General features: G+C 43.2%; 2 protein-coding genes across 2 annotated transcripts; one reads left to right on the forward strand and one right to left on the reverse strand.

Moving 5' to 3' along the window:
- Window positions 1–528: 528 nt before the first annotated feature.
- Window positions 529–3,639, forward strand: ssr4 (signal sequence receptor, delta). The gene is made up of 6 exons (XM_069660351.1): window positions 529–690; window positions 898–1,016; window positions 1,108–1,182; window positions 1,704–1,793; window positions 1,908–1,973; window positions 2,983–3,639. Exons 1-6 carry the CDS (start codon window positions 642–644, stop codon window positions 3,085–3,087), a joined length of 504 nt encoding a protein of 167 aa, XP_069516452.1. The 5' UTR covers window positions 529–641; the 3' UTR covers window positions 3,088–3,639.
- A 4,192-nt stretch (window positions 3,640–7,831) lies between these two features.
- Window positions 7,832–24,618, reverse strand: LOC138589428 (vasopressin V2 receptor-like). The gene is made up of 8 exons (XM_069659691.1): window positions 24,573–24,618; window positions 23,766–23,877; window positions 22,833–22,895; window positions 14,800–15,188; window positions 12,835–13,080; window positions 12,445–12,591; window positions 10,849–11,413; window positions 7,832–9,633 (listed from the first exon to the last, which is right to left on the reverse strand). The coding sequence occupies exons 4-8, from the start codon at window positions 15,184–15,186 to the stop codon at window positions 9,434–9,436; spliced, it is 1,545 nt and encodes a 514-aa protein (XP_069515792.1). The 5' UTR covers window positions 15,187–15,188; window positions 22,833–22,895; window positions 23,766–23,877; window positions 24,573–24,618; the 3' UTR covers window positions 7,832–9,433.

The raw sequence follows: 24,618 nt of genomic DNA on the forward strand, positions 1-24,618 counted from the left end.
CTTGTTCTATTTAAGCCTCTTATTCTTATCTTTTACTTATTTTTAGTTCTGTAATAACTGTTCTGCACCAAAACACATTCCTTGTCTGTGTTAACCTACTTGGCAATAAACCCTGGTTCTGAAATTCCACCCTCAACTCAGACACATGATATAGCTCTCATTGATATAAATGCAGAGCTATAATAAAGTTTATAATATAAAAATAATCCCAATTACCTAGGCCTATTTGAACAGAATCAATACTTTTTTTCTCCTTTTGGCAAATAAAAATCCTATTTTCAATGATGCTTGATGATTTAAATTTGATTTCGGCCTAAGTCTTTTACAGACTGTTTATTTTAATATGGTGCAGCACAACTGATTACTTTTTTTTTTTTAAAATCTACAGGACATTTATTCCGTTTTTATAAATGCAATGGCTAGTTTCTTGTATTTTATTCAGATGACGTGTCGACAGAGATATCCCCCAGAATGCTTTGCAGCGCCATAGTCCACGTCATTCAAGCGCAGCCGCAGAGGTGCTGTTACGGTGAGCTGAGGTGGACTTCTTCCCTTTAGTCAGTTTGAGAGGAGCAGTACAGTTCAGTAGCTGACCCTCAGGAAAAACAGTAAACCTCCCTGAATACCTGTCAGACACCACGATGATCCGGATAGCCGCCTTCCTCGCTCTGCTTGTGGCCGCATGCTCGGGTAAGTCCGCGGGGAACCGTTGGAAGAGATTTGCAGGCGTTAAATAGCCTTCAATGCTATCCATAGCTAACCGGTAGCTAGTACATCAAATCACTTCCATTTGTCTTCTGAGTTTAGTCCTGGTGATATGTGTGTTACTTGTTAGTGAGATGATAGATTTGTGTGCAGTATTTTAGTTAACTTCTGCTGTGCTGTCTATGGTGACAGGAGAGAGCTGCACAGACCCAGCGATCACTCCTTCGGCCTACACCACGTCAGACGCCGTCATCTCCTCAGAGTCTGTCTTCATCGTTGAGCTCAGCCTGGCCTGTGCCAACGGAGCACAGGTAACAGTCAACCCCCAAACACTTTAAAAATGACAGTTTGTTCATATATTGATGTTATTGACCAACTGATGATCTTATCTGCCCTCTCCAGAGTGTGACTCTGTATGCTGATGTCAATGGAAGACAGTTCCCTGTGACCAGAGGCCAGGATGTTGGCAAGTACCAGGTATGGTGGTGGTCTTATGCTCATATGTACAAATACCCACATTTTCTCTTACTGTATCTACTTGTGGGGTGTTTGGTGGTTAAATCTAGATAACAAAAGATAATGACACTGAGGGAGGTTGATGATAAAGCCACAAGTAGTTGAACAATACATTTTGTCTCACTGTAAGTCTCAGGTCTTCTATTCTAGTAGTCTACACAGCAATGATCTATCTTATAGCTGCCATTAGCAACTACTACTTTGTAGAAAATAAGACTGCTGCTAGATTTTTGTTTTTTAAGGTTGATATTACTGAAACAAAGTAAAGCAGTGTCATCTTAAAAGTCATAGTTTATCTGACAGTCCAAGGAGAAGACACATGACATCTGGAGAGGCTTCTACTCTGGTAATTTTTTAGGTTAAGATTCCTTTAGTGTACAAATCCAGGCAATACAACAAGGATTGCAATCATATAAAATCCAGCTGCTCAGAGGGGAATGAAGGCTTGAACATTTCAGTCAACATGTGACTTCTTCTTTCAGGTGTCCTGGAGTCTTCCTCACAAACAGGCCAGCTCTGGAACATATCAGGTCAAGTTCTTCGATGAGGAGTCCTACAGTGCCCTGCGCAAGGTTAGTGTTTGATACCGAGTGAATACGTTTACTGCTAGCGAGCTCCATTTGTTTTGCAATGTGCAGTGTTCTTAAGGAAAGGTTTTCATTTTGTGTGAATCTCCTGTGTTTCAGGCCCAGAGAAACAATGAAGACGTAAATGCCATTGAGCCTCTCTTCTCAGTCAACATCGACCACCGGGTGAGTCTCTTATAGACCCTTAGACTGACCATGTGAATGCATTCACTGTCATGATGCAGTGAGCGTTGTTAAGAGTTAACACTCTTAATGTAACGGCAGCTTAAATCTGTTTTGGTACACTAATATTGCATCATTTAATTTAGAGGCGTAGCTTGAATTCAGAAATATCACTCAACGGTTGACCTCCGCCTAACAGAGCTTTAACTCCTGTCTTCAGTTCAGTCTTACAGCTCTTATTAGCATGCAAAAAGACCTCTGACCTCTGTGAAAATATGTCAGAGCTGTGTTTGCAGCTAGTTTTTGCTGCCCTCTAGAGGCCAAAATACTTAAGCTAAAGGCTCAAGTTTGAGCACTTTTTCCACAGAATGTACAGAAAACATTGCTCATATAATGGCTTAAAGACTTAATTATATGAGAGACAATCCATTTCAAACAGGAATTCTGCACTAATGTACAGTATTTGTTAATGTAAGTATTTTTATATATTTAGTACAACAGGATTTTGTATGCAACTGTTCTCATGGTGCTATTTACAGACAAATACTGGGCACTGCTTCATATCAACAAAGGTCAACCGACTCTTATGACACTAAAACGGCAACAGCACTGATTTTATGAAAAAATATTTTTAGTAATCCCACAGAGATGCTCAGTAATTCTCTCTTAGGGCAACAAAGCTGCTGCTTTGTGGGTCTGAGAGGGAACTTAATGGGAAAGTATTTTGTCATGTCTAATTGAGAAATCTATCATCTACAAGTGATTTTCTTCTATTATTAGTTTATATGTACTAAAAAACTGAAGGATCATTACATAAAGAGTTGCATCATAGGTCTTATGGTTTTGTTCTTTGTGATGTTTGGTCCCTTCTGAGCAATCACAGCCATTCAGCTCCAGAGCATTCCTGGCACATGATGAATCTGGACTATGTAGTTGGGTAACATTTTTTTTCGTCATTTCTCCTGTTAACTTGTTTTTTTAATAACCTTTTTTATTTTTTTCATCTCTGCAGGGTGCATGGAACGGCCCATGGGTGTCAACTGAGGTGGTGGCTGCCCTCATTGGTATCCTGTTCTACTACATGGCCTTCACTGCTAAGAGCACCATCCAAGCATAACCGGATTCACAATCACTTTTTAACCACTGGATCTTAAAGACTGAATTCGGGTGGCGCTCGACCAACCATCCATCCGTAATCCAGTGATGTGGCGTCCAATAGGACTTGGCCACTTGGTGTTCTTTGGGACGACGAGCAAGAGCTGCAGTCTTTGTATTTTTATTTTATTCAGACTGTGTCTGTTTGCCATCAGTCTTTTCCTTTTACAGATGAACTTCATCATGAGTTTGTCTCATCAGTATGCACAAAATTTTGTAATTTTTTGATAAAACAGAAACAATAAACCCAGAACACGTTAACAAACAAAACAAATAAAGAACATGTACTGTATTCAGTCCCGTTTAAAGTCGGTTGCTACATCCAGACCGGACAACGTTCTCCTGTGTGGAAACACTGGTCAGAGTGGGGCTTGTACAGATGTGCTGAACACAAACAGAGGGAGGTCACGACCTCAATGTAAATGAAATGTCAATAATGTGACTGCACTGGCTGGCCTGAACAGGCCTAGTGTATTTGTCTCTTCCACTTAATTGAATAAATGGCTTGTTTTTCCTCCAGTGTAATGTTTTGCTTCATGTGACAGTCCAGTGAGAGACCCCCCCCTCCTCTATAAATTCCTTTTTCTCTAAGAGGGGCTGGAGGGTTTGAGGTCTCTTGTTCCGTAGAAACATGTTAACTGGAGTTTATGTTGATGATAAAACAATTCCTGATATCTAGATCAAATGAAAACCGGTTCCAAGCAGAGTGAGCTTTTGCAGGCTGATTGCTGGAGGGATGAAAGAAGGTCATGCAGATAGAGCTGCTTTTCTGTCCTTCAGTTGAATGTCAGAACCATTTTCCATAAAGAAAGATTCAAACACTAGCGATGGAAAATGTCTTCTATCTTAAAATATTTGACTCATGAGAATTCTGTTCTCAATATAAAGGTCTTACCCCAAGCACTAATTGAATAGGGTTCATTGTAGGTCATAAAACCACTAAGACAAACCCTGTTATACTGTGAACGTGTTGGGCTTGGAGGTTGTCGCGAAGCTCTCAGCGGACATTAGAGCTATTTTAGTCTGCAGAGGAGAGTCATCACTGTCCCTCTGGCATTCCTTGATAGTCAAGGAGAGAAGCATGTTCATTGCAGCAGAACACCAGCAGCTGATGTCCTGTTTCCTCTCAATGTACAACATCAGTAAACACTGTAAAGGTGTTAAATACGTCAGCGGGCACTGAAGCTACTTGTGTCACCTCTGGTGTTTGCTGCACTGCAGTGGCACCAGTTGAACACACTGTGGCAGGTATGTGCTGCTTCTTAGAGCCTCTGTTAGATGACGAGTGAGGCCAGCTATTACCTCATGGATGGATCACATGTGATTTTTTTTTGACTGGTTCGGTATCAGCTGCTAATGTAATGCAGAGAATTGCATAATGCACTTTTGTGGCCCTGATCTGATTTGCATCCATTGCACTCAATTTGTCGCATTACGTACTTTCTGCAATCTCGTGCTTATGTGATCTAGTTTGTTAGAGAGATTTAAAGTCAGCATGTTTATTTCTGTAGAAGGCCCGAGTCAGTGTTTGTTCTCACTGTACAGCACACACACAGAGAGGGCTACTTTTTTAGTCTGCAATAACAGCAGGACTGCAACTTCTCCCTGCCTCCCACAGGACTAATGTAAACTTTGTATATGAGTAACTTGATCCGCACTCATAAACAGTGCACGGTGTACAGAGTGCACCAGAAGTTTCTCATATGTCTGCTTCCCTTGTAGCGTTGTCAGCACAAACACACACTCTCCCAGGGTGTAAGCACATCTCTGCTTTTGTCTTCTGTCACCTTGGGCGAGCAGACAATAAAGACATCACAGTGTTGTTAATTCAGAGAAGACACAAGCTGGATTGAATCCAGCCTCAGCCCTGTGGAGTCACCTATTAAGGCTGTGGGAAGTGGGGGACAGCTGGATGGAGGGATATAAATGGAATGAGCAAACAAACAAGAAAGGAAGGCCAAGACTCTTCCTCCTCTTTGTTGTGTGATGGAGTTTAAAGTGCAGTGCTCCGACCCGCGCGTCAGCACGGATTATTGCGGATGTAGGGTGAAATATATTGCATTGGTTGTTTTTGTTTCAGAGTGAATGCTCTCACAGGATGTCTCAATTTGTTCCTCCAGTGGTGAATTGTTTGTAATTGATTTATTTCTGCTTCAGACACTAACTCGCAAAGTCAAGTCAACAAATAAATCTGATATTTATTTTCATACGATTACACAACACATGGCTTTAGATGTTTTCAGAGGTTTGCATGTGCTTATAATTATAAGAGTAGCATTATTACATAACACATAAGATACAGCAGTAAGTGTAGAGTAATCTGAGTGTGTGTGTGTGTGTGTGTGTGCTGTCAGGCAGAGAAAAGCTGCTTTGACAGGGGTGTATAAAACACCAGCTCAGGGCGCAGACAGCGATGGGCTTAGTGAGCTTCAGCTATGTGGAAACTGGCGTCGCACAAACTACTCTCACATGAAGTCACACTTACTGTCTGTGTCGTAAGTTTTCACTGCTCGCTCTTCGCGCTCGTCTTTAGAAAGCAGAACAAGATCAACAAATGCAATAATCTGAAAACACAGTGTATCTGTTCACGCTGGCTTCCCCTTCCGAACGCTACAATAACAGTTATTGTTCTGGTTATTTCATGGATGTATCTGTACAGTGAGGCATGATACATGTCAGACTGTGGTTAGGGTCACTTCAAAGCTTTCCTCCTGTGTTATCGGCCTCTTCCTGTCCTGTGTGGGCATCCTCTAATCCGCTTTGCCTGTTGATGCAGTTGCAAATCAAGATCCAGCCTTATAAGGGGAAATGCCCTTTTCTCTCTCTCTCTTTGTAAACATCTTTTTCTCCATCATATTAGACATCCCTTTGACATTTCATTCTGAAAGGTCAACCACAGTAACAGGGGGATTTTTGTTTTTTTTAAATGTTGGTGCACTGCTCATAGCTTGGCCGGCAGCCATGAGAAACTGTAGGTTAAACAGGAGCAGACATATCACAACAAACCATGAAAGCATGTTGAATGAGCTCCCATAAAACGGATTTTATCAGACGCTGTCCACATGCCTGTTTTTTTTTTTACGATCAGGAAAAAATTACAGGCTCTTGTTGAGGCGTGAGGACGACCACGCTCTGAGTAATGAAAACAAGGTGGGTGAGAGTGATAAAAACTCACCTTGATGCCTCTGGCTCTCAGAGGAATAAATCAGCAAATACTTCATCTTCTCTTAAGTAAGAGGCCAGGTCGGCAGTAAAATAAAAGTGTGTCTATATTTGGAAGAAATCACCTTGAAAACAGCTGCAGTCAAACTGCTGGTGTCAATAAACACAATGGGAGTAAATACCTTTTTTAGAGACAAAATTCTTGACTCTTTCAAAATAAAATTCCCAGCTGCTTAGGCGGCGAAGAAGTATAATAATTCAACAATAATAACAGTTTTTTGTTTTTAAAGAAAGATGCCTCATTGCTCTCAAAGCTCGACAGACACTTGAGTTTGTTGTGTAAGTTGGAGGGGGCCAGATGTCTTGGAATGAGCTTAGCAGCGGCCTCTGCAGTCTTCAGGTCTGCAGAGGGGTCTTGAGTTAAGCAATGCAGACACATTGCTCAGTGCAGTAAAGCTCCTGGCTCCGGGTCTGATTTATGTCGACTTTGGTCAAGGCTGGGGGGTGCTCCGTCATTCTTCAGAGCCACTGGATGCACTCCTCGGCTGACCCCAAATTGATTTGAAGAGGGAAGTTCACCTATTTCGCTGCCCTCGTGACAGCCACACAGAGGGCTCATTTATTTCCCTTATACCCCCCTTGCAGGAAGCTCTGCCCCAATGTAATGAAGAAGTGACCTTGAGTTTAGACATCAACCTTGCCTCAGCTTGGAAACCATAAGCATTAGGACATTCAGCATAAACACACACACACACACACACACTGCAGGATTAGAAAAAAGCAGGGAGCTACCCTATAGAGCATCTATCATCTGCTCTGACAAGGGGGGGAAGATGGTGGTTGGGGTGATAATAGATGCTGTCAGGCCTTCAGGAAACAAGACAGGGAAAAAGTGTGTGCAGTGATGGGTCTTATTTTAGTAGGTGTTTATTTAGTGTGTCAGCAGGTTCTCCATTAAGGAAAACATTTATTATTTAGCTGCTGTAATGGTCACTAATGGCTGTAAAGAAAGTGTAATGCACGATCAAAGTGACGGCATCAATCAAGAAAAGCTGGATGGACCTGAAGTCCCGCCCTCTAAGAAAAGAAGAATCATCCTCTGACCTCTTCACTTCCCGAGAGGAAGAGGAAAATACATGAACACCCGGAGGGTTTGGGAGAAGTTCATCTATTTCCTGATATAACAAAGTGAGACATGGGACGATGTTGCTGTAGCCTTTCATTTGGCAGAGAATCAAAGTGGAGGCCTGCGTCTCGGGAGCGAATTTGCAGTAGCGTGCTGGAAGCTCAAACACCCTGGCCTCACAGAGGAAAAGGTGAGGCTGCTCCTTTTGACCCGGGCGAGTACTCCTGAGATACCTTGAAAGCTTCGCGGTGTTGTCCTGCACAGTCGGATAACACTGCTCCCGCATGAAAGAAGGAACCAACTGAGCTTAAAAAAACACACCATCATTTCTCGTAACATCTCGTCTGAAATAAAACGTTTAACCACGTACAGTAATCTTAACTTATACACACATCTACTGCATGTAAAGTAGCTTATTTAATCACACTCTTTAGAAAAAGATAACATTACTATTTTAAGTCTGTCATACAGTTTAGGGGCTTAATAGATAACTCTTTACGCAGAATAACTGTACAAGAACATAAGGCAATAAGAGGAACTGAAATTTATATATATCATATATATGTATATTTTCATTTATACAGCAATAAATAAATTCATTGTGTGATATAACATATATTACATACCCAATGATTCCAGCCGTGGTGGTAGCTCTCTCTTAGAATAACATGGCTGACATCCTTTAAAGATTAATCCAGTGAGGGAGGCCCCAACGAAAATGTTCTCTGGCATAACAGGCACTTAGTTTGACGGTCACTCTCTTTACACTCAATAAGTCTTTTATATTATCAACAATTAAGACCTGAATTAGGCTTTAAAAAATCTTTGGTGTCTCTTGCAGCTCCTTGTGTTCAGCTACATAAATTGGACCATTACAAATGTATGATTTACATTCAGCATTTATCTTTAACACATAATGAATAATATATAATGTGCCTTACATTTGCAATAAATACACTTTACACTGTTCGTCTCTGTACATGGAATGTTTCTGATCTGTTTCTGTCCTGTGTCTTCTGCTTGATATTCTTGTCTCGTACTTTCAGGAGATCACGACAGGAAGGGACTTCTGTGTACCTCATACGCTGTGTTTGTACGGAATACAATCACATAATTGTGTCCCAGTTGGTGGAGGAAACCTGGATTGTTCATTTGTATTCTTCCAGGCCGAAACCCTCCTCCTGTCTGCATTAACCCATGGTCTTTCAGTTCCTCTTTGGGGGCAGTGTCTCCACTCTGCCGCACCGTCCTGCCAGTGAATCTCCATCTATCTTCCTAACAAATCGCTATTGTTCTTCGGAACCGGATTCCTTCTGAGAAAATATAAATACAGCCTCAAGCATCCGTCTCTAATCCACTTTCTTTGATTTAACAAAGTTTGTTCACATTATTAGATTTCAACTACAGCCTTCTCAGGGACGCTCCCACAGCTGTAACACCCATGTCATCCCCTGTCTGATCTCAGTCCAGCAGTGTTCTCGCTTTCCTGTAGTGTCTAAGTGTCTCTCTCTGCTGCTTTGTTTTCTCTACATCCATAGCTTCGTCTGCTGCTTTGTACATTAGGCGTGCCATAAGGCCATTAATGCGGTGATCCACCCCCTGCATTCCTGCAGCTCTACACAGTCTGAGCAGACCTTTTCTCATACGAAACAATAAACAGGGTCACTCTCAACCGCAACTTTCAAGGCCATTTTGCATTGCAGATGCAGTCCCTGACAGCCGCTGTATATTCCACAGTGCCCTCATAAAGTGGTGTTGACATCTCCAATGACACCCTTCCTCGCTGCTGGGGTTGGAGAGGACAGGTGATTACAGATGGAGGTCCTGTAGACAGTACAGCTGTCCTTTGTTGTTGGAAACATCTGGTAGAGGTCAGCCCTCTCTGCTCTCAGGCTGCGACTCCGGAGGTGGTGGTTGCGGTTGAGTTGCACGTCCTTGCGACAGGCGCACGTGCATCCATGCATGTCTTTTCAAACATGCCTCTTTCTGTGTGTGTGCGCGTCTGTCACATCAGTGTCAGTCAGTACAGGGTGTCCTTGGTGGTAGAGGTGTGTGTGGTGGTGGAGTCGTCGGGCAGGGAGCCCCGGCGGCCGGGTCGTGACCGACAGTGCAGCAGGTTCTGCAGCTCTCTGGACACGCTGCTGGAGAACGCTGTGTAGATCCACGGGTTTGTGCACGAGTTCAGACTGGCCAGCAGCATTAGGATAGTGAAGGCCACTCCTGCAGAGGAGGCACACAAACACACACAGCGCTTAAACACATGCAAATGCAGGGACACACATGTAAATTTCACACGTACAGCTGGAACATTGTGTACTTCACATTGTTCTCTCGTCTCATATGAACAAACATAAACATGTACAACAACTATTCAGTTTGAATGTCTGATTGTTTTCCTAAAAGAATACAAAAAGGATTATAAATACCCCAGAGGAAAAAGCTACATGCATCTTCTGTTGGTTTTTCAGTCCTAATAATACGTCTTCCATGTAAAAACCAAACATGTTTATTTCAACACGGCCAGTTGAGGACAATAGATACGGACAAACTGATTTCAGAAGCTGATAATGATCAGCTCTTTCTGTGTGTGTTCGTGTGGCAGCAGCTGCCTGCCAGTAAGGACTCATTCATGTGTATACATACTTGTGTCTGCATGTGAACACACTTTGTATATGCATAAGCTGACACGCCCTGCTCCGTGTGTCTGATTGTGATTTGGACTGTGTGTGTGTGTGAGCTGCTGGCACTCATCGTCGTTGATATAACGTCAACATCTGGCCGCGTTGCAAAATCAGCAGGGGATATAAACAGGTTCTTTACAGGCCTCTGATGTTTGTCTTCAGCTTCGGATCAGAGGACACCCACTCAGTCTGTTCTATCAGCAACAACTTAAAGCTACACTCTCCTCGCTCGCTCCATCACCGGCTGCCAGGAAAAGACACCAACAGATGCTGTTTGTGTGCCAAAATGCACACAGGCCAGAGATGCCATGGGGGCTCTGGTTGTGGGTCAAAACACTCGTTGTTTTTGACCTCATATATCACTCACTGTTACCACATCAGAGCTGGAGCTTAATGTCCTTGGAATAATGAGTGAGATCGTGTTTACGCTCACTAAGTCGGACAACAGCATTGATCGGAGACTGCTGTTGTAAACCAGATCTGTTTGTTTTGCTTTTGTTTTTGGCTGCAAAACAGATAAGGTCTGCTCATTTAAGCAAATTAAATGGCTAAATGAGGCTTAGGAGGATAAATCCATTTGAGAAAAACAACTTAAGTGATGTGCTGGCAATGGTTACAGCACAGATGTGTGTTTGTGTTGCTCTCTGAGGGTGTATTTCATAAATTGGTGTGTGTTTCAGAGCTGTAGCAGAACTTTTTAAAGCAAAGCTGGTGTTAGGGAGAAGAACTGACTGTAAATATGCACGTGACTGACCTTGGTTTGGAGGGTTGGGGTCCCAAGCCGCCCAAAGCTGGACGATGAAGAAAGGAGACCAGCAGATTGTATAAACCAGGACAATGACGAGGGTCATTCTCACCGTCTTGGACATGGCTTTAGTGATGCTCGGAGGTGGCGTGGCTGGAGGGTGAGGGGGGACATAGTCGAGGGAGCATCGGGGTGAGCCTGAGCCCAGCTCGTAGGTCGAGTACGACTCCTGGCAGTCTGAGCTGCTCAGTGCTTGCTGCTGTGCGGGCGATGTTGTTGTTGCCGCAGGTTCCCCACGGCAACTGTTATACTGCACCGCGGAAGGTACATAGTCGTAACACTCTCCCGCTTGGCTGTTATGGGTGTTATTGTGAGGGTTGTTATTCACACCCTTTAAAAGCTGTCCTCCTCTGCCCCCTCCTACCGACGCCCGTCTCCCCCTCTCCCTCGCTCGCTCGTCCTCCTTCTTAAAGCTGTGGAAGCGGAAGAGGATTTCATTCTTCTTCAGCTCGGCCGTCACCATCCTCTCCGACTTCAGGTAGATGTTGTTGTGGATCTCTCTGAAGATTCGTATCTGAAAAACATAAATATTTGCAAGAAGGAGCCCAGTTTAATATGAGGAAGAAAATACATTCCACAACTCAAAACCCAAAGAGCCCGAGGGTAAAAGTTTACGAGCGGCACGTGCCAGAATCACATGCCTGCCTTTGCTCTCTGCAGACAATCCTGTTTGCATGTCTGCTTTAACAGTGACAGGAAATTAGAAAAGAGTGCTGGCCTCCACCATCAGCTGTAAAGCAGCGTCAGACGTTTTTATGCAATACCGCCATTCTTCCACAAGAGTCAGAGAAGCTAGCATAAAATTTTATAGCAGCATAATAATTCTTCATGCTCTCCGAGGAAACTAAAACAATAATTATGAAATCAAGATTATAGGTGATTCATACTTGGAGCTATTTGTACTGTATTTTTGCAGATTCTGAGGTTCTAACTGCGAGCCGTTGTTCGTCTGCCACCTTTCACTTTTAGAAACAGCTTTATGAGGGCACATATAAACAGTACACAATCCAAACACACGGCAGTTCATACCAGGAAAGTGGATTCCACGTAATCAGAGTCAATTTCCGTGTAACTTCCCTCTGCAGAAACTGTAAAGGTGTCTGAAGAGGCCTCTCGATTTGAAATTTGATAATGAGAACCGGTCAGGGATTCTATGTTTGGCTGAGATCTGGTACATTCCTCCTCCTGGCAGGAGGCTCTCAGAGTGGGCAGATTTTCTGAGCAGCAGTCTCAGCAGTGGTCCTCCAAGTGCTGTGTTAATTAGGGGAAATAGCTAGACCCTGGAAATATCTTTCCCTAAATAGAGCCGCACGGCTGAGGGGAGGCAGCCCAGAATGCCTCGCCGTGGGATGCTACATAACACCAACCACAGTCGTCCCAACGGGTTATCGAACAATTCCTGCCAAATGCGCCCTCCATGAAAACAAAACAGATTTCATTCATGCCTTCATTGTTGGATCATGTTGCCCACAGCATGTAATCCTGGTCAGTGATCTTTGTGGGCGGCGCAGAGATTTAGAGTCCAGCCAATATAAGCAATCGTACCTGACAGATGGTGATGATGAGGGCGGGCAGGAGGAAGACAGCCACGGTCATCCAGGTGACATAGGCCTTCAGCCCCCACGGCTCGGCAAAGTGACCCCAGCACTCGTACTCGCCGGGAACCACTTCAGAGCGAGAGAAGATGAACACCTGACAGATCGGACAGAAGGAGGGTGGTCAGGACTCCCACAGACATGACTGTCAGTTTCCTCTCTCATTAGCTGAACTGTAACGACCTCATCAGGCTAAAAATAGACAAACATCTTGAGTTCTACTGTACAAATCAAGGTGTGAACGCCCGCTGAGCTCTCATTTCCTATTCCACCATGCGTTTTTAGTGTGTGTGTGTGCGGGTGTAAAGGTGTGTTTGCATGTGTGATCACTCCTCCCCACCTGCGGTATGCTGAGCACTAACGCCAAGCCCCAGGCCACCATGACAGGGGTGTTCCAGCGGGACATTGCCCCCCCGCGGTAAGCCTGTAAGGGGCAGCAGATAGCATGGTGCCGGTCTACTGTCATGGCAACAATCATGTAGGAGGAAGCAAACATGCCCACAATCTGTAAGTACTTGATGGAGCGGCAGAGAAAGTCCGGGCCCTGAAACCTCTCTGTGATGTCCCATATCAGCTGGGGGAGAACCTGAACACGGATAAAAAAAGACACAGTTATTTATATTTGGTGGCTCCTCGCACAGAGGACACTACTTCCTGGAAGTAATTTGGTTTATTTTGACTCAGGCTTACATCATTTTCTAGAGTGTGAAATGTGTGACAATCTGCTGCTGAAAATAGTCCCAAACGAATTCGCTTCTTACCTCAGTTTGAGTCATTTTTGCTCACACAGCAGTGTCTGCTGTTTTTGGCAATCACAGAGCCTTTATTAAAATAATATTAATAAGTATTGAAGGACAGACTGATATAAAAATGGTGTTGAGCTTGTAATTGGATTTACATGAATAGGACTAATATACAATAACACCAGTCTTATCCTTTTGTTATGGAGAAGATTGACCCATTTAGGTGTGAGGGGCTAAAAAACATTACACTTAAATGGACTGCACTTAAATAGCTCCTTTCTAGTCTTCTGAGCACTCAACCCTTTCTAGTAAGTAGTAGTAATCATTCACACACATTCATATGAGCAATTATGGGTTCAGGTCCCAAGGACACATATACCCTTTTCCCACCGCAATAAGCGCGTTGACGCAGGTTTTTCAGACCCAGGAAGACCCGCTTATAAATACCGTTTGTCTCTTTTCCCATTGCCAGTGAAGTATACTGCTTTTGGTCTCTTTTCTTTTCTGACGTCACAAGCGCGCAGGAGACAGGGTTAGTAAACAGTGAAGATGTTACGGTGGTTAGGTCTTTATTGTATCTTTTACTCATTCAGTCTGTTTATCAAACTCGGCACCAAATTTGGAACGATGTTCGAGCGCTGCGTGGACGGAGACGGGAGGAATATGTAGCTGAGATGACGAAGAGTCGCAGAAGTTACCGACAGAGCAAAGCATCGCGCCGGAAGTGTTCCCATCAATGCCGATTAGAGTCGAGGCGATAATTACCCGGGTCTAACGCAGAGCCATCTTGCCTGGGTCTGAATGCCGATTGTAACCTTTCCCATTAAGAAAAGAAGCCGGGTGTTAGTGGGTTTTTCTGACCAGTGGGAAAGCGGCTTTAGACTGGACGAGCACCAAACTTCAAATTGGAGATCAACTTACTCTTGGGCGGCTGTTTCTCAGTGGTAGAGTCGGTCGTCTCTCAATCGGAAGGCTGGGAGTTGGATCCCTGACTGCAGTCACATGACCAAGTGAACCCCAAATTGCTACCATCGGTGAATGAAAGCCTATATATCCTGATTGGAGACTGGCACTTGTAATTGCCTTCGGCGTATGAATAGGTGAATGTGACCCGTCATACACCGAAGACTGTAGCAGTCAGGGATTGAACCCCCAACCTTCCGATTGAGAGACGACCAACTCTACCAAAGAGCCACAGCTGCCCAAAATCAAGAAAAACACAGTTACAAAAACAGTTAATCAAGTAAGTTTAAGTCATTTAAAGAGCAATTGCAACGCATGTCACCTTAAACAGATGTGACAACCAACTAATTGTGAGACCAGAATTTGTTTACTGCACTTCTTGTGGATGAATCATTACCTAATATGGCAGAAGAAAAGCTGAATGATATAAGTGTAATTTAATTACATTTAGGCAGACTCTTGAACTATTGTGCTGAACTGTCTGTGCCGGAAAAGAAGAGTCATGTTTTGACAAATTAACTAAGCTGTGTTATCTAATTGTAAAGTTTGTCCGCCCACTCTCATCCTTTAGTTTCCTGCTCTGCTGTAAAGTAACTGACCTGAAACAGGGCCACCACCAGGTCAGCCACACACAGGTTCACCATGAACACGTGCATCGGCGCATTGTGCTTCCTCCTCCTCAGCAGCACCCACAGCACGAAGCTGTTCCCCAGGGTGGTCAGAGCCAGCACCACCCCGAGCACGGCTATCTCCGCCCGGGCCAGGCCCAGGTCCCTGACATGGGGCTGGGGCAGCGTGTGAGGCGTGGTGGTGGAGGAACCGTTCTCAGGGAAGATCCCGAAGAAGGATCCCCCGCTGTGAGAGCTGTTGAGAGAGTTCAGCTCGGAGACGAACAAAGACGAGGAGGAGAAGTTGTTCCTTCCTGTGGCGAGCAGAGAGGAGAGGGCTAACCCATCCCAGTCCGTTTCCACGCTGATGCTTTCCATTCCTTGAAGACAAACAAAGGGTTAATAGATGAACTAATGATGCTCTGAGAGAAATCACCTGGAGGGTCATAAGACAGATTTTATCACCAACAAATTACTTGTTCTGTTTTTACCACAATATCTGAATCATATCAGACCACTTGATTTCATTTCCTCCAATTGCCCTAAAAACTTGTCAGCTGAGTCGCCTGGAATTTGTCTCTCATCTTACCGCAGAGAATCTAAACAAAAACACTGGAGCCTTTCATTTCAGACACATGTTGATGCAGAGATTAATCGCAGGGCATGTTTTTTATTCAGTACATTTCTTACATTCTCACATGATGCGATATAAATAGCTTCTTTTGATCAAATTTATAATGAAGAAAACCAGAGGTTGTTCCAATCAAGCTGGCATGTTAATATTGTTGTGTTTTTGATGCTGTCCCCAATTTTTAAATATGTCTTCAGTGTGTTTGTCCATTTCTCAGAGCGTTCGGTTCAGTTTGACGCAACTCCAGTGTTGTTTATTTTCCTTTTCATATTTTCTCAAGGTTGATTTGACAGCTTTTCCCCCTCGATCCCACCACTCTTATTCCTTCACCTCGTAATCACTTCATCCCATGCTTACCCCCATACATTCCTGTTTCCCCCCTGTTTTTGTTCCCCTCCAACTTTCTCTCATATACCCAGGCCCTTCTTTCTTTCTCCAACCCTACACTCACACTCAATAAATTTTACGTTTATTTTTCTTTACTTATAAATAAATGTCTCAAAGCTGATAGGAATGAGATGTCAATTTTAAGGAACAGAGTCGTGGGATGCAGGGGGCATCCTTGGTCAAATAAACGGCATGTAGAAAGAAAAAGTCTTGGAGGAAAATATGTCGGAGGATGAGAAATGAACGGGTGAGGGGAAGGGAAAACAGAGCAGAAAAGGTAAAAGAAAAGAGCTGTTGAAAGAGGATAATAAGAGGCCTAAAGAGTTTCATTGACACCTTATATTGATGTGCTATTTTGACTAATGTGCGAGGAGTGGTTAGGTACACAACTGTTACACTCAAAAGCTTCTTGGAAATTTTCCACCACTAAAAATAGGAGGGGAACTGCAGTGATAGTATTGTGCAATTGAGTGTGACTAACTCGACATCACAAGGTTGTTCTCACTACTCCGCTGAGACCAAATGGCTAATTTGCTCTTAATAGCGAACTGACTGCTGGTAGCGTGAGATAACACAGCTGAGCGTATTGTCAAGCGTTGCATGTCGGCTTTTGCCAGAGGAATGTATTCAGATGAATGCATGACAAGCCAGGCCAGCTGGACCACTCCACCCCAGTGTGAAGGCAGAGGCGCGGGTGAAAGGAGGAGAGTCTGAGCGGAACCACTTCTCTTGAGACGGACTCTTTGGTTTGAGTGAATCCCTCTCTGCTGGACGCCACGCCTAAACCAAGACCAACTTCTGTTTAATTCCTCTTCTTAGAATTCAGCTCAAATATTAGCCGTGCCAAAAGGTCATCCAGATCAAAGCTGGTAATATTCTTCCTTATTATCTGTTTATTATTTTCAAGTTTCCTTTTTAATCACGGCTTCAGACAACGAGGTCTTTTATCATCAAGGAATCTGTGGCCTCTTTTTGTCAGTACCTGAGGAGCCGTGCGCCCCTCTCTGTAATTGCGGCACAATTCATAAAAGGATTCTTTGTGCAGCCGCCGTCCTTTATACCCAATATAATCTCATTATGTATATTTGCCCATGTGACTCATTGCTCATGTGAAATCCTCTTTTAATGTATGCCTCAGCAGAGATATGGTGTGATAACTTCGGGAGGTGCTATAATACGGCGAGGCCTGAGATTTGAACCCGTGGTATGACAGTAATGACAAATGAATATCCATAAATATTCAATAAGAAGAAATAAAAGGATTAATTTTGGTACGGGGAGTCTTCTGTCACGGTTTTATCTAGTGAGAGTGTGTGAGGCATTTCCTCCAGATTGCATCACCTCTTGTTGTCTTGTTCTGATAACTTCTGTATGAGCCTCTGTTTTCCTAAACTCCAGACGGACTTCAAGTATTTCTCCAAACATGCTCTCATTTGCATGACTTTTGCATCCAAGAAAACATCATGGATTGTCTTCAAATTGCTCAATGGCTCAACTGCACAAGACCCACGCATCGCTCCGAACTTTTGGCAGCGGTTCCTCCTGCCCTCAGAGGAAATTCCTCACACTGAATGTGCAAAGAGAAGGTAAATATTGTCTGCAGAACCGCCCGGGATGCGCTTTAATGTATTTAAATTCCCTGTCTGTGAAAATGTATTCTGCTTCGCTCTCGCTGTAATAACAAAAGCACTGCACAGCATTCCCATCTGTCCGATCGACTTAATGTTAGGCACAAATTATTCCATCGCTCTACGCCGGCCGGACTGTAGACGCGGCTTTTAGTATAGTTAGTGCGGTATGTTGCTTCCTCTCTCTACTTTAAAGCTCTCACTGTGATTAATGATGGAGTCAATTCCTCCTTTGCTTTCCTCTAAAGATTCAAACCAGCGCGCACCCATCCATTTTCATGTCCTCCCCATCCTATACCGTAATCCCTCACACGTCCGCAGGGCCTCAGGGAGCACGGAAACAGGTAGTTAAAACATTATAGCTACCAAACATTCACATCTTTCAACATCTCTGTCCTCTTTTCTCGCTGTTCACACATGTTTTGGTCATTTGCTTTGAGAAGCTACGTCATGTTCAAGTTATGCCGAGATCCAAGCGCTATCTGTTCGTGTCTGAGTCCTCTTAAAACCATGCTGAAGTATGATAAGTACCAAATGTCTCAAAGAGAAGCATGTTTCAAGAACAGATAATTACCACTTTGGTGTTATTCTGTCAGCATAAGTTACGTGGCTTTTTAGTAAAAGTGACAATATTCTAGACAGAGTTCAGAGGAAACGTTTTTCATAAGTCTGATGCAATAGAAGCACCAAGATGATCTCTGTGAGCTGGACTCATAGACCGAACATGTGCCTCAGTAAGAGAGATTGTGGCTGTAAAGTAAAACAATATAGGACAGAAAAAACTGCTTACACTTTGGGCAATACCACTATTTCTGCAAATGTTGGCACTCTTTTTTTGTATTTATTTGTATATAGTGTATACAAGCATTCCTGTTATTTGCAGATACAGATTAGACCATTAAATTGCATAATCTGCCAGTGTAAGTTGCATTGTAATACAGTTTGCGTAGAGATATATTTAAAGTCTGTAGCTGTGTCTCGATTCAAAAGAAAAGGATGCAGGCCTGTGTAGACCGCTAAGGCAAGTTTCTAGTCTTCAGACCACTCAAAGCGCTTTTACTCTACATGTCACATTCACCCTTTCACACTCTGTCTATGCACATTTATATATGGCTTTGCCTACAGGAGCAATTTGGGGTTCAGTGTTTTGCCCGAGCACACTTCAACATGTGGACCGCCAACCTTCCCAACGAGAGATCGACTCTACCACTGAGCCTCAGCCACCCCAGACATGAGGTCGAGGTGTGCGTCACCAGCTGTCCCTGCCCTTACCCTTTAGTCATAAAGCGTTGCTCCTGTCACTTAGCAACATGTAAGCTAGCTGGCCAACTAGCTAACATAACTAACATCACATAACTTAACCTGTTATTTTAAAGATAGTTTGTTTCATGGCCCCTTTCATTTTTTTTTTACATTTGTATCTACATTTAAAGTGTATTCCTCGGCTGCTTGAGAGTCTGCCATCTGATTTAAGTTTGCATGCAATGCATCTCGGGATACTTTTTTTTTTAAGATATTTTTTTGGCTTTTGCCTTTATTTATAGGACAGCTGAAGATAGACTGAAAGTATGGGGAGGAGAGAGCGGGGGATGTAATGCGGCAAATGATCGGCAGACCGGGGGTCGAACCTGCGATCAGTGCGTCGAGGACTGTAGCCTCTGCACATGGGGCGCCGACCAGCTGAGCTAAAGCAGCGCCTCAATCTTGGGATATTCTAAGCTAAATCCCAAAGACAACTGGACTTGGTTGAAGTTCTTGAAGACGTACGACCAAGTCCAGTTGCCTTTTGGATTAATCTTAGAATCACCATGACCTGGATGACTGAGAACCTTCACAGAAATCTTGGGATACGTTGGGCCGTGAAGGATGCACATGATGGATCCTTCGTGGCCCAGGACAAGGACACATTTGTTTGCCGCATCTGAAGGAGCCTTCGAAATGGGACAGCCTTTGCACCCCGCTGTAACGCAATTGGCTTTGAAATACGTCCTTGGAAGGAACTTGTATTTCATTGATCTGTACAATGAAAGTTAACTTAACTCAGTCCAGTTGTTCAATCTTCTTAATTTAGTTTTATATTGTATAATTGATTTCTGGTAGACAAAAAACAACAAATTAAGTAAATGGGTTGTAAAATGCAAATCTGCTGCTACGGTCCATTATGTTCAGAGACAGAAATTGTTTTCTTAATATAGGCCTCCTGTCCTAAATCCACCGTGTGTTGATGTCAAAACATTTCCTCTGTGTACTTCTCATGTGTAGCAAACATTTCTCACACTCTTTCATGCACAGATCACCTTATACATATTTAAAGCCCCCGCAGCATGGATGAACCTGGTTAACCGCCTTAAAGCTAATCAACATGAAACGGTGGCGGCGGCAGTGGCAGACAGGTGCTCAAGCGCAATGTGCAATAATCCAAACATAATGAAAGATCTATCACTTCCTGTCTGTCTTGTGAGTGCTTGTCAGTCCCCTGATTAGTTCCCCTTGACCACATCTGACCTTATCTGATTAATGAGGACCTCTCTGTCCTCATTAGCAGCCCAAACAGCCTGTCATTAATTTCCTCTAATCTGCTCTTCTTCCACTTTTCTATTTCTCACCCTCACCTGTTATTTTCGCAAACTTTTGTCCCGTCACCGAGGATGAAAACTGCAGACGAAACGGTGTCTGACACGCTGATTATTTCTGTTTGCTTTCAATAATCATCCTCTTTAATAGACTTTGGCAGCAGGAAACAGGATTAAAACGGCGCGACCTAATCTGCACCTGGAAATAAACCTAGAAATCCACGATGCACTGAAGCTTTGGTATTCTGTGCTGCTTTTCTCTGTAAAACTGGAGACTTTATTTACATATCAATCAATAGATTCTTACACAATAAAGGTCTGGATGAGTCATGTGGTGCCACCCTGGGCCGTGCTGCATTTAATCTGCATGATAAAGTAAATCGGACCACGCTCTCGTCTTATAGCCCCACGTGTTGGTAAATTAGATCCCCACTGGCTCCTTCAGACGCAGCATAAATTAGATCCCCATTGGTATAAATTCCTCACCTGAATGAGCTGATTCAATGACAGGTGGAAAGTGTATATATATTTATATATTTCAATTTGTGGAGGCACCTGCTGTTCTCATTAAAAATCAGATTTATAGCTCTGTGTGCATAATATAGTCCTTCTTACCTTTGTGTCTGTGCTGTAGACCGCTGCCCATATGAGCAGTAAAAATAAACACTTTGTTCTTTTACTGTCAACAACCCATTAAATGTTAATCATGTGGGACCACACCTCATTGCACACACTGAAACAGTCATTACTTGCCCATTTCAGTGTGTGTGTGCGTGTATGCGCTGCGGCGCACTTCTTGAGTTTTGTATTCACAATCACCACCGTCGTTTATTTCCACAATACAACGCGCAGTGGACAGAAGTCACCGAGGCAGGTGTTGAAGAAGGTCCAAGTCCCCTTATCAGCACTGATAAAGGCCGTTCATACGACCACTGACCACTGTTTTTCTTGTTATGTATCATTAACCAGCACACTGTCAACAAGCATGTGCCCTAAACAAAGCAGGGCCTTCTTCATGCAAAGCAGCTGATATAAAATTAAGAGCATTCCCTGTGAAGAATGAAAAGTGGGCCGCAGTATTACAACATCAGCTGAAAAAGGCCCCAAGGTTTGGTCAGATCAGTGCCACATGCTGCATGAACACGATGAACTGTTCACTGTTACTGAGACTAAACTGACCGTGAAAATAAGAGTAATGATGATGATTTTTCCTGAAGGGGGCTTCGGTCATTTTTGTGCATACTGAAGAGCGTGCCAAAGTAAAAAAAGATAAAAAGTGTGTGATAAATGGAAAACCAATTTAAGAGCAATTTAGCAAATATAAACAGCTTCTTTCTGTCATCGCAAACAGAGATTCTGCCAAGCAGAGACCCACTGGAGGGAATTGTATTATATCAATGGTTTAATTCTGCATGTGAACACTGATATTAAGATTATTTTGGCAGTTTTGTATTACCATATAAGCCATTTATGGGTTTCTACCACACCCACACACACACACATGCTTTTATATTTTATTTATGTACTTTTTACACATGAGAAATGACGGATTCCTGAAATAAGGTCTGTGGTGAACACAAGCATTAAGATATTTTCACCTCACTTCATGAAATTTTAAGCTTTTAAATGTCTTTCAAAAGCAGAAACTTCCGAGGTTTGTTGGGGACTTTAATTATCATCATCCTGTGCATTTAAGCATTGCTGGTGACGGTGACCTTTTTAGACTGTTTGCCTTCATCTGAGCGTTGAATTTGTTTCTTTTTCTTTATATTTTCAGTTGTATCTGTAGTCATCGATCTTTTCTTTGTTTGTTCAGCCATAGTAGATTACTGTTTACTCACAACACTTGCAGAGAGCGGAAAAGCAGCCGCTTAGCTCCGCCTACCCTCTCTGGCAGACCAACCACTGCTGGGTGATGGAAAACACGTCGCTAACTGGGCACCGCTTGTGATTTTTTCCACGAAAGTCACCACAGACACCCAGTCCATAATTCTGTAAATGCAAAGGCTTTCGTCAGCGGGCCATAGGCTCAATTACCGTTGTGTTAGATCATTCGGCGATAGATAGTGACTTAACAGACATTTATTTACATGAATATCTTGAAGATTTTATCTTTAACTTCTGGCGAATGCATTTACACTTCAAAAACCATAAATGGGGCGGCAAGGGGCAGCTGTGGCTCAGTGGGAGAGTGGGTCGTCTCTCAATCGGAAGGTCGAGGGTTCATGTCGCAGTGTCCTTGGGCAAGACACTGAACCCCAAATTACTCCTATGAATGCCCATGGATCCTGATTGGAGATATACACTTAGGCCTTTGGCATCAGTGTGTGAATATGTGCGTGAATGTGACATGTTGTGTAAAAGCTCTTTGATTGGTTGGAAGACTAGAAAAGTGCTCTATATGTACAACTATCAAATTATCTGCAATAATCTGAAATCCAATGAACTACACTGATGCTAGACTGCAGGTTGTCCTCCAAGAATGCGTCATCCTGCAGCACTACCGAGACGAGTTTCATTGAGGATATAGGTTTACGATTTTGACTTTTAGATTTTCTCTTACGAAATGTGTTATTCTGTCGTGCTGATCTTTTTAAATGTCAAACATTAAATCAATTTGAATATGTATGCACCATAAACACACGGGCCATCTGGGTCCACAAAACGCCTTTTATCTCTCCTAAGACCTTAACTGTCCATTAAAAATATGGGCAGGACACAAACACGCACATAATAAAAAAAAACACGCACACAAACACATGAAAGAAGAACACCCCAAGGTGAGTGCGTACGCCCCTGTCTCACCTTGTTGTCAGTGCATGGTAAGCTTTCTCACGCGTGTCCTTTTCTCTCGGCGCGTCTCTGTGACTGTGGGACAAAAGCATTAAGAGCCGTCACCATTACAGTCCATTAACATTACATGCAAGAGCAGATCACGTTAACAACCTGAGCGTTCTTTTGAGCTTCTTTAACCCACGGAAAAACTTAGAGGAGCGCATGCATTTTCAATCAGCCTCTGACATGTATTCATTCTAATCAAGGATGCGTGTCTGACTTCATGTTAACAGATGTATTACATGTTACAATCAGGACTGACAGGTATGGCAAATACACAATGTAAGTGTCATTACATCATTAAAATAATTATGGTTATTCTTTTGTCAAATTAACTAAATGAGATTTTCAATTATTTGAACTAAACAGATAAAAACCTCCATAAAACTTGTATTTAAAATCATTTATCAGTGTTTATGTTACATAAGCTTTTTTAATGGCAGTAATTATGATAAATAAATACACTCTTTGTGTTATCACAGCATTGATTTCTAAAACAGATGCACCTTTATGGTCTTCTCTCTGCTTTTACATGATTAATAATGAAGTGACACAGCCTGACCCCTGTTATATTAACAGTATGAATGTTAACCTAAACAGTAAAGTAAGATTAATGACACTGATGCTATGATAATGAAAATAATCCAAATAATTTATAAAATGCTGAACACAGAGCCGGAGTCGCTTGTGTGTGCCTCGTGAGGACACGAGACACTGTGGATGTACGGAGAGATGACCTAGATTGATCAGTAAACAAATCCATTCCCACACATTGTGACAAGTTTGAGTTCCTGCAGACCGCTGGGCCACTAAGTGTTTTCAGAGATAGGAGGAGATTTGTAAAGTATTATAAATGGCGGTACTTATATATAAGTTTTAGCAGAGTAAATAAAATGCACTTACCTATGATCCACTTTAGGGGTGCAGCAGTGGGACAAGAAGCTGTCAAACAAACATTCACATCCTCAGTGCTGACAATCCCAGTACCTGCGCTCAGTGTTCAATCAGCTGGCTCCTGTATGAATCAGGTCAGACGCACACAAAAAAAAAATATTCAGTGCCTTCATTCAAGCCAGGAAGTTTTCTCTTTTATTCTGTCAGTGTGACAGCAAAGGTCTGCCAGCTCTGTGCGAGTCCTTTGTGTGCCCGCTGACTGTATTGTCCTCGCTTGTGTCGGAGTTCACAAGTGTATGTCAGAGTAATCCATTTGATAGCCATGTGTGTGTCCCCGGCTCCTTGTGCGTCACGTTATGCTCCTGCAATGTGCTGTTCCCTCCAGCCCTCGCCAGCAGAAATGAATCTGAGCTCCGTACGCTCCTGCCTGCCTCCCCCCTCTCTCCCTCCCTCTCTCCCCAACTATCCCCTCCTCCTCCTGGGTCAACCAGCCTGTCCTCTAGGACTGAGGGTGGAGCGTGCAGGCAAGGAGTGGAGAGAGGCTGTTATACATACCTATAAAGTGAAACAGAGAGAAAGAGAGAAAGAGGGAGTGTGTGAGAGAGAGCGAGAGAGAGAGGTAAGTGCACAGTGACAAAGAGCACTGGCTATATCTGCTTGTGCACGTGCAAACTGCATTTATGTATGTGGTGAAACTTGTTTGGAAGTTAATATGCATGTGTGTTTATGTGTTTGATATGAAAAGCATTGGGAAGACAAAGAAGCCCCTCCCTTCATTGTGATGATTTAAGCCTGATGTAAGTCATTGATACATACCGCTTGTGTTTTGGTTCAAAGCCCTCCCATGTTGTGCGCTCTATCA

This window comes from Semicossyphus pulcher, unplaced genomic scaffold (assembly GCF_022749685.1).
Source record: "Semicossyphus pulcher isolate SPU_LCO1_2020_fin unplaced genomic scaffold, fSemPul1.0.p SCAF_13, whole genome shotgun sequence".
Taxonomy (NCBI): Eukaryota; Metazoa; Chordata; class Actinopteri; order Labriformes; family Labridae; genus Semicossyphus; species Semicossyphus pulcher.

Bases quoted from the DNA above. Each gene is read 5' to 3' on its own strand.
- ssr4 (XM_069660351.1), top strand. From the start codon at position 642: ATGATCCGGATAGCCGCCTTCCTCGCTCTGCTTGTGGCCGCATGCTCG. The intron at 691-897 runs GTAAGTCCGCGG...CTATGGTGACAG, and splicing joins GCTTGTGGCCGCATGCTCGG to GAGAGAGCTGCACAGACCCA. The intron at 1,794-1,907 runs GTTAGTGTTTGA...CCTGTGTTTCAG, and splicing joins CCTACAGTGCCCTGCGCAAG to GCCCAGAGAAACAATGAAGA.
- LOC138589428 (XM_069659691.1), bottom strand. From the start codon at position 15,186: ATGGAAAGCATCAGCGTGGAAACGGACTGGGATGGGTTAGCCCTCTCC. The intron at 13,081-14,799 runs GTCAGTTACTTT...ATCCGTGTTCAG, and splicing joins TGGTGGTGGCCCTGTTTCAG to GTTCTCCCCCAGCTGATATG. The intron at 9,634-10,848 runs GTCAGTCACGTG...CCTCCTCTGCAG, and splicing joins CCCCAACCCTCCAAACCAAG to GAGTGGCCTTCACTATCCTA.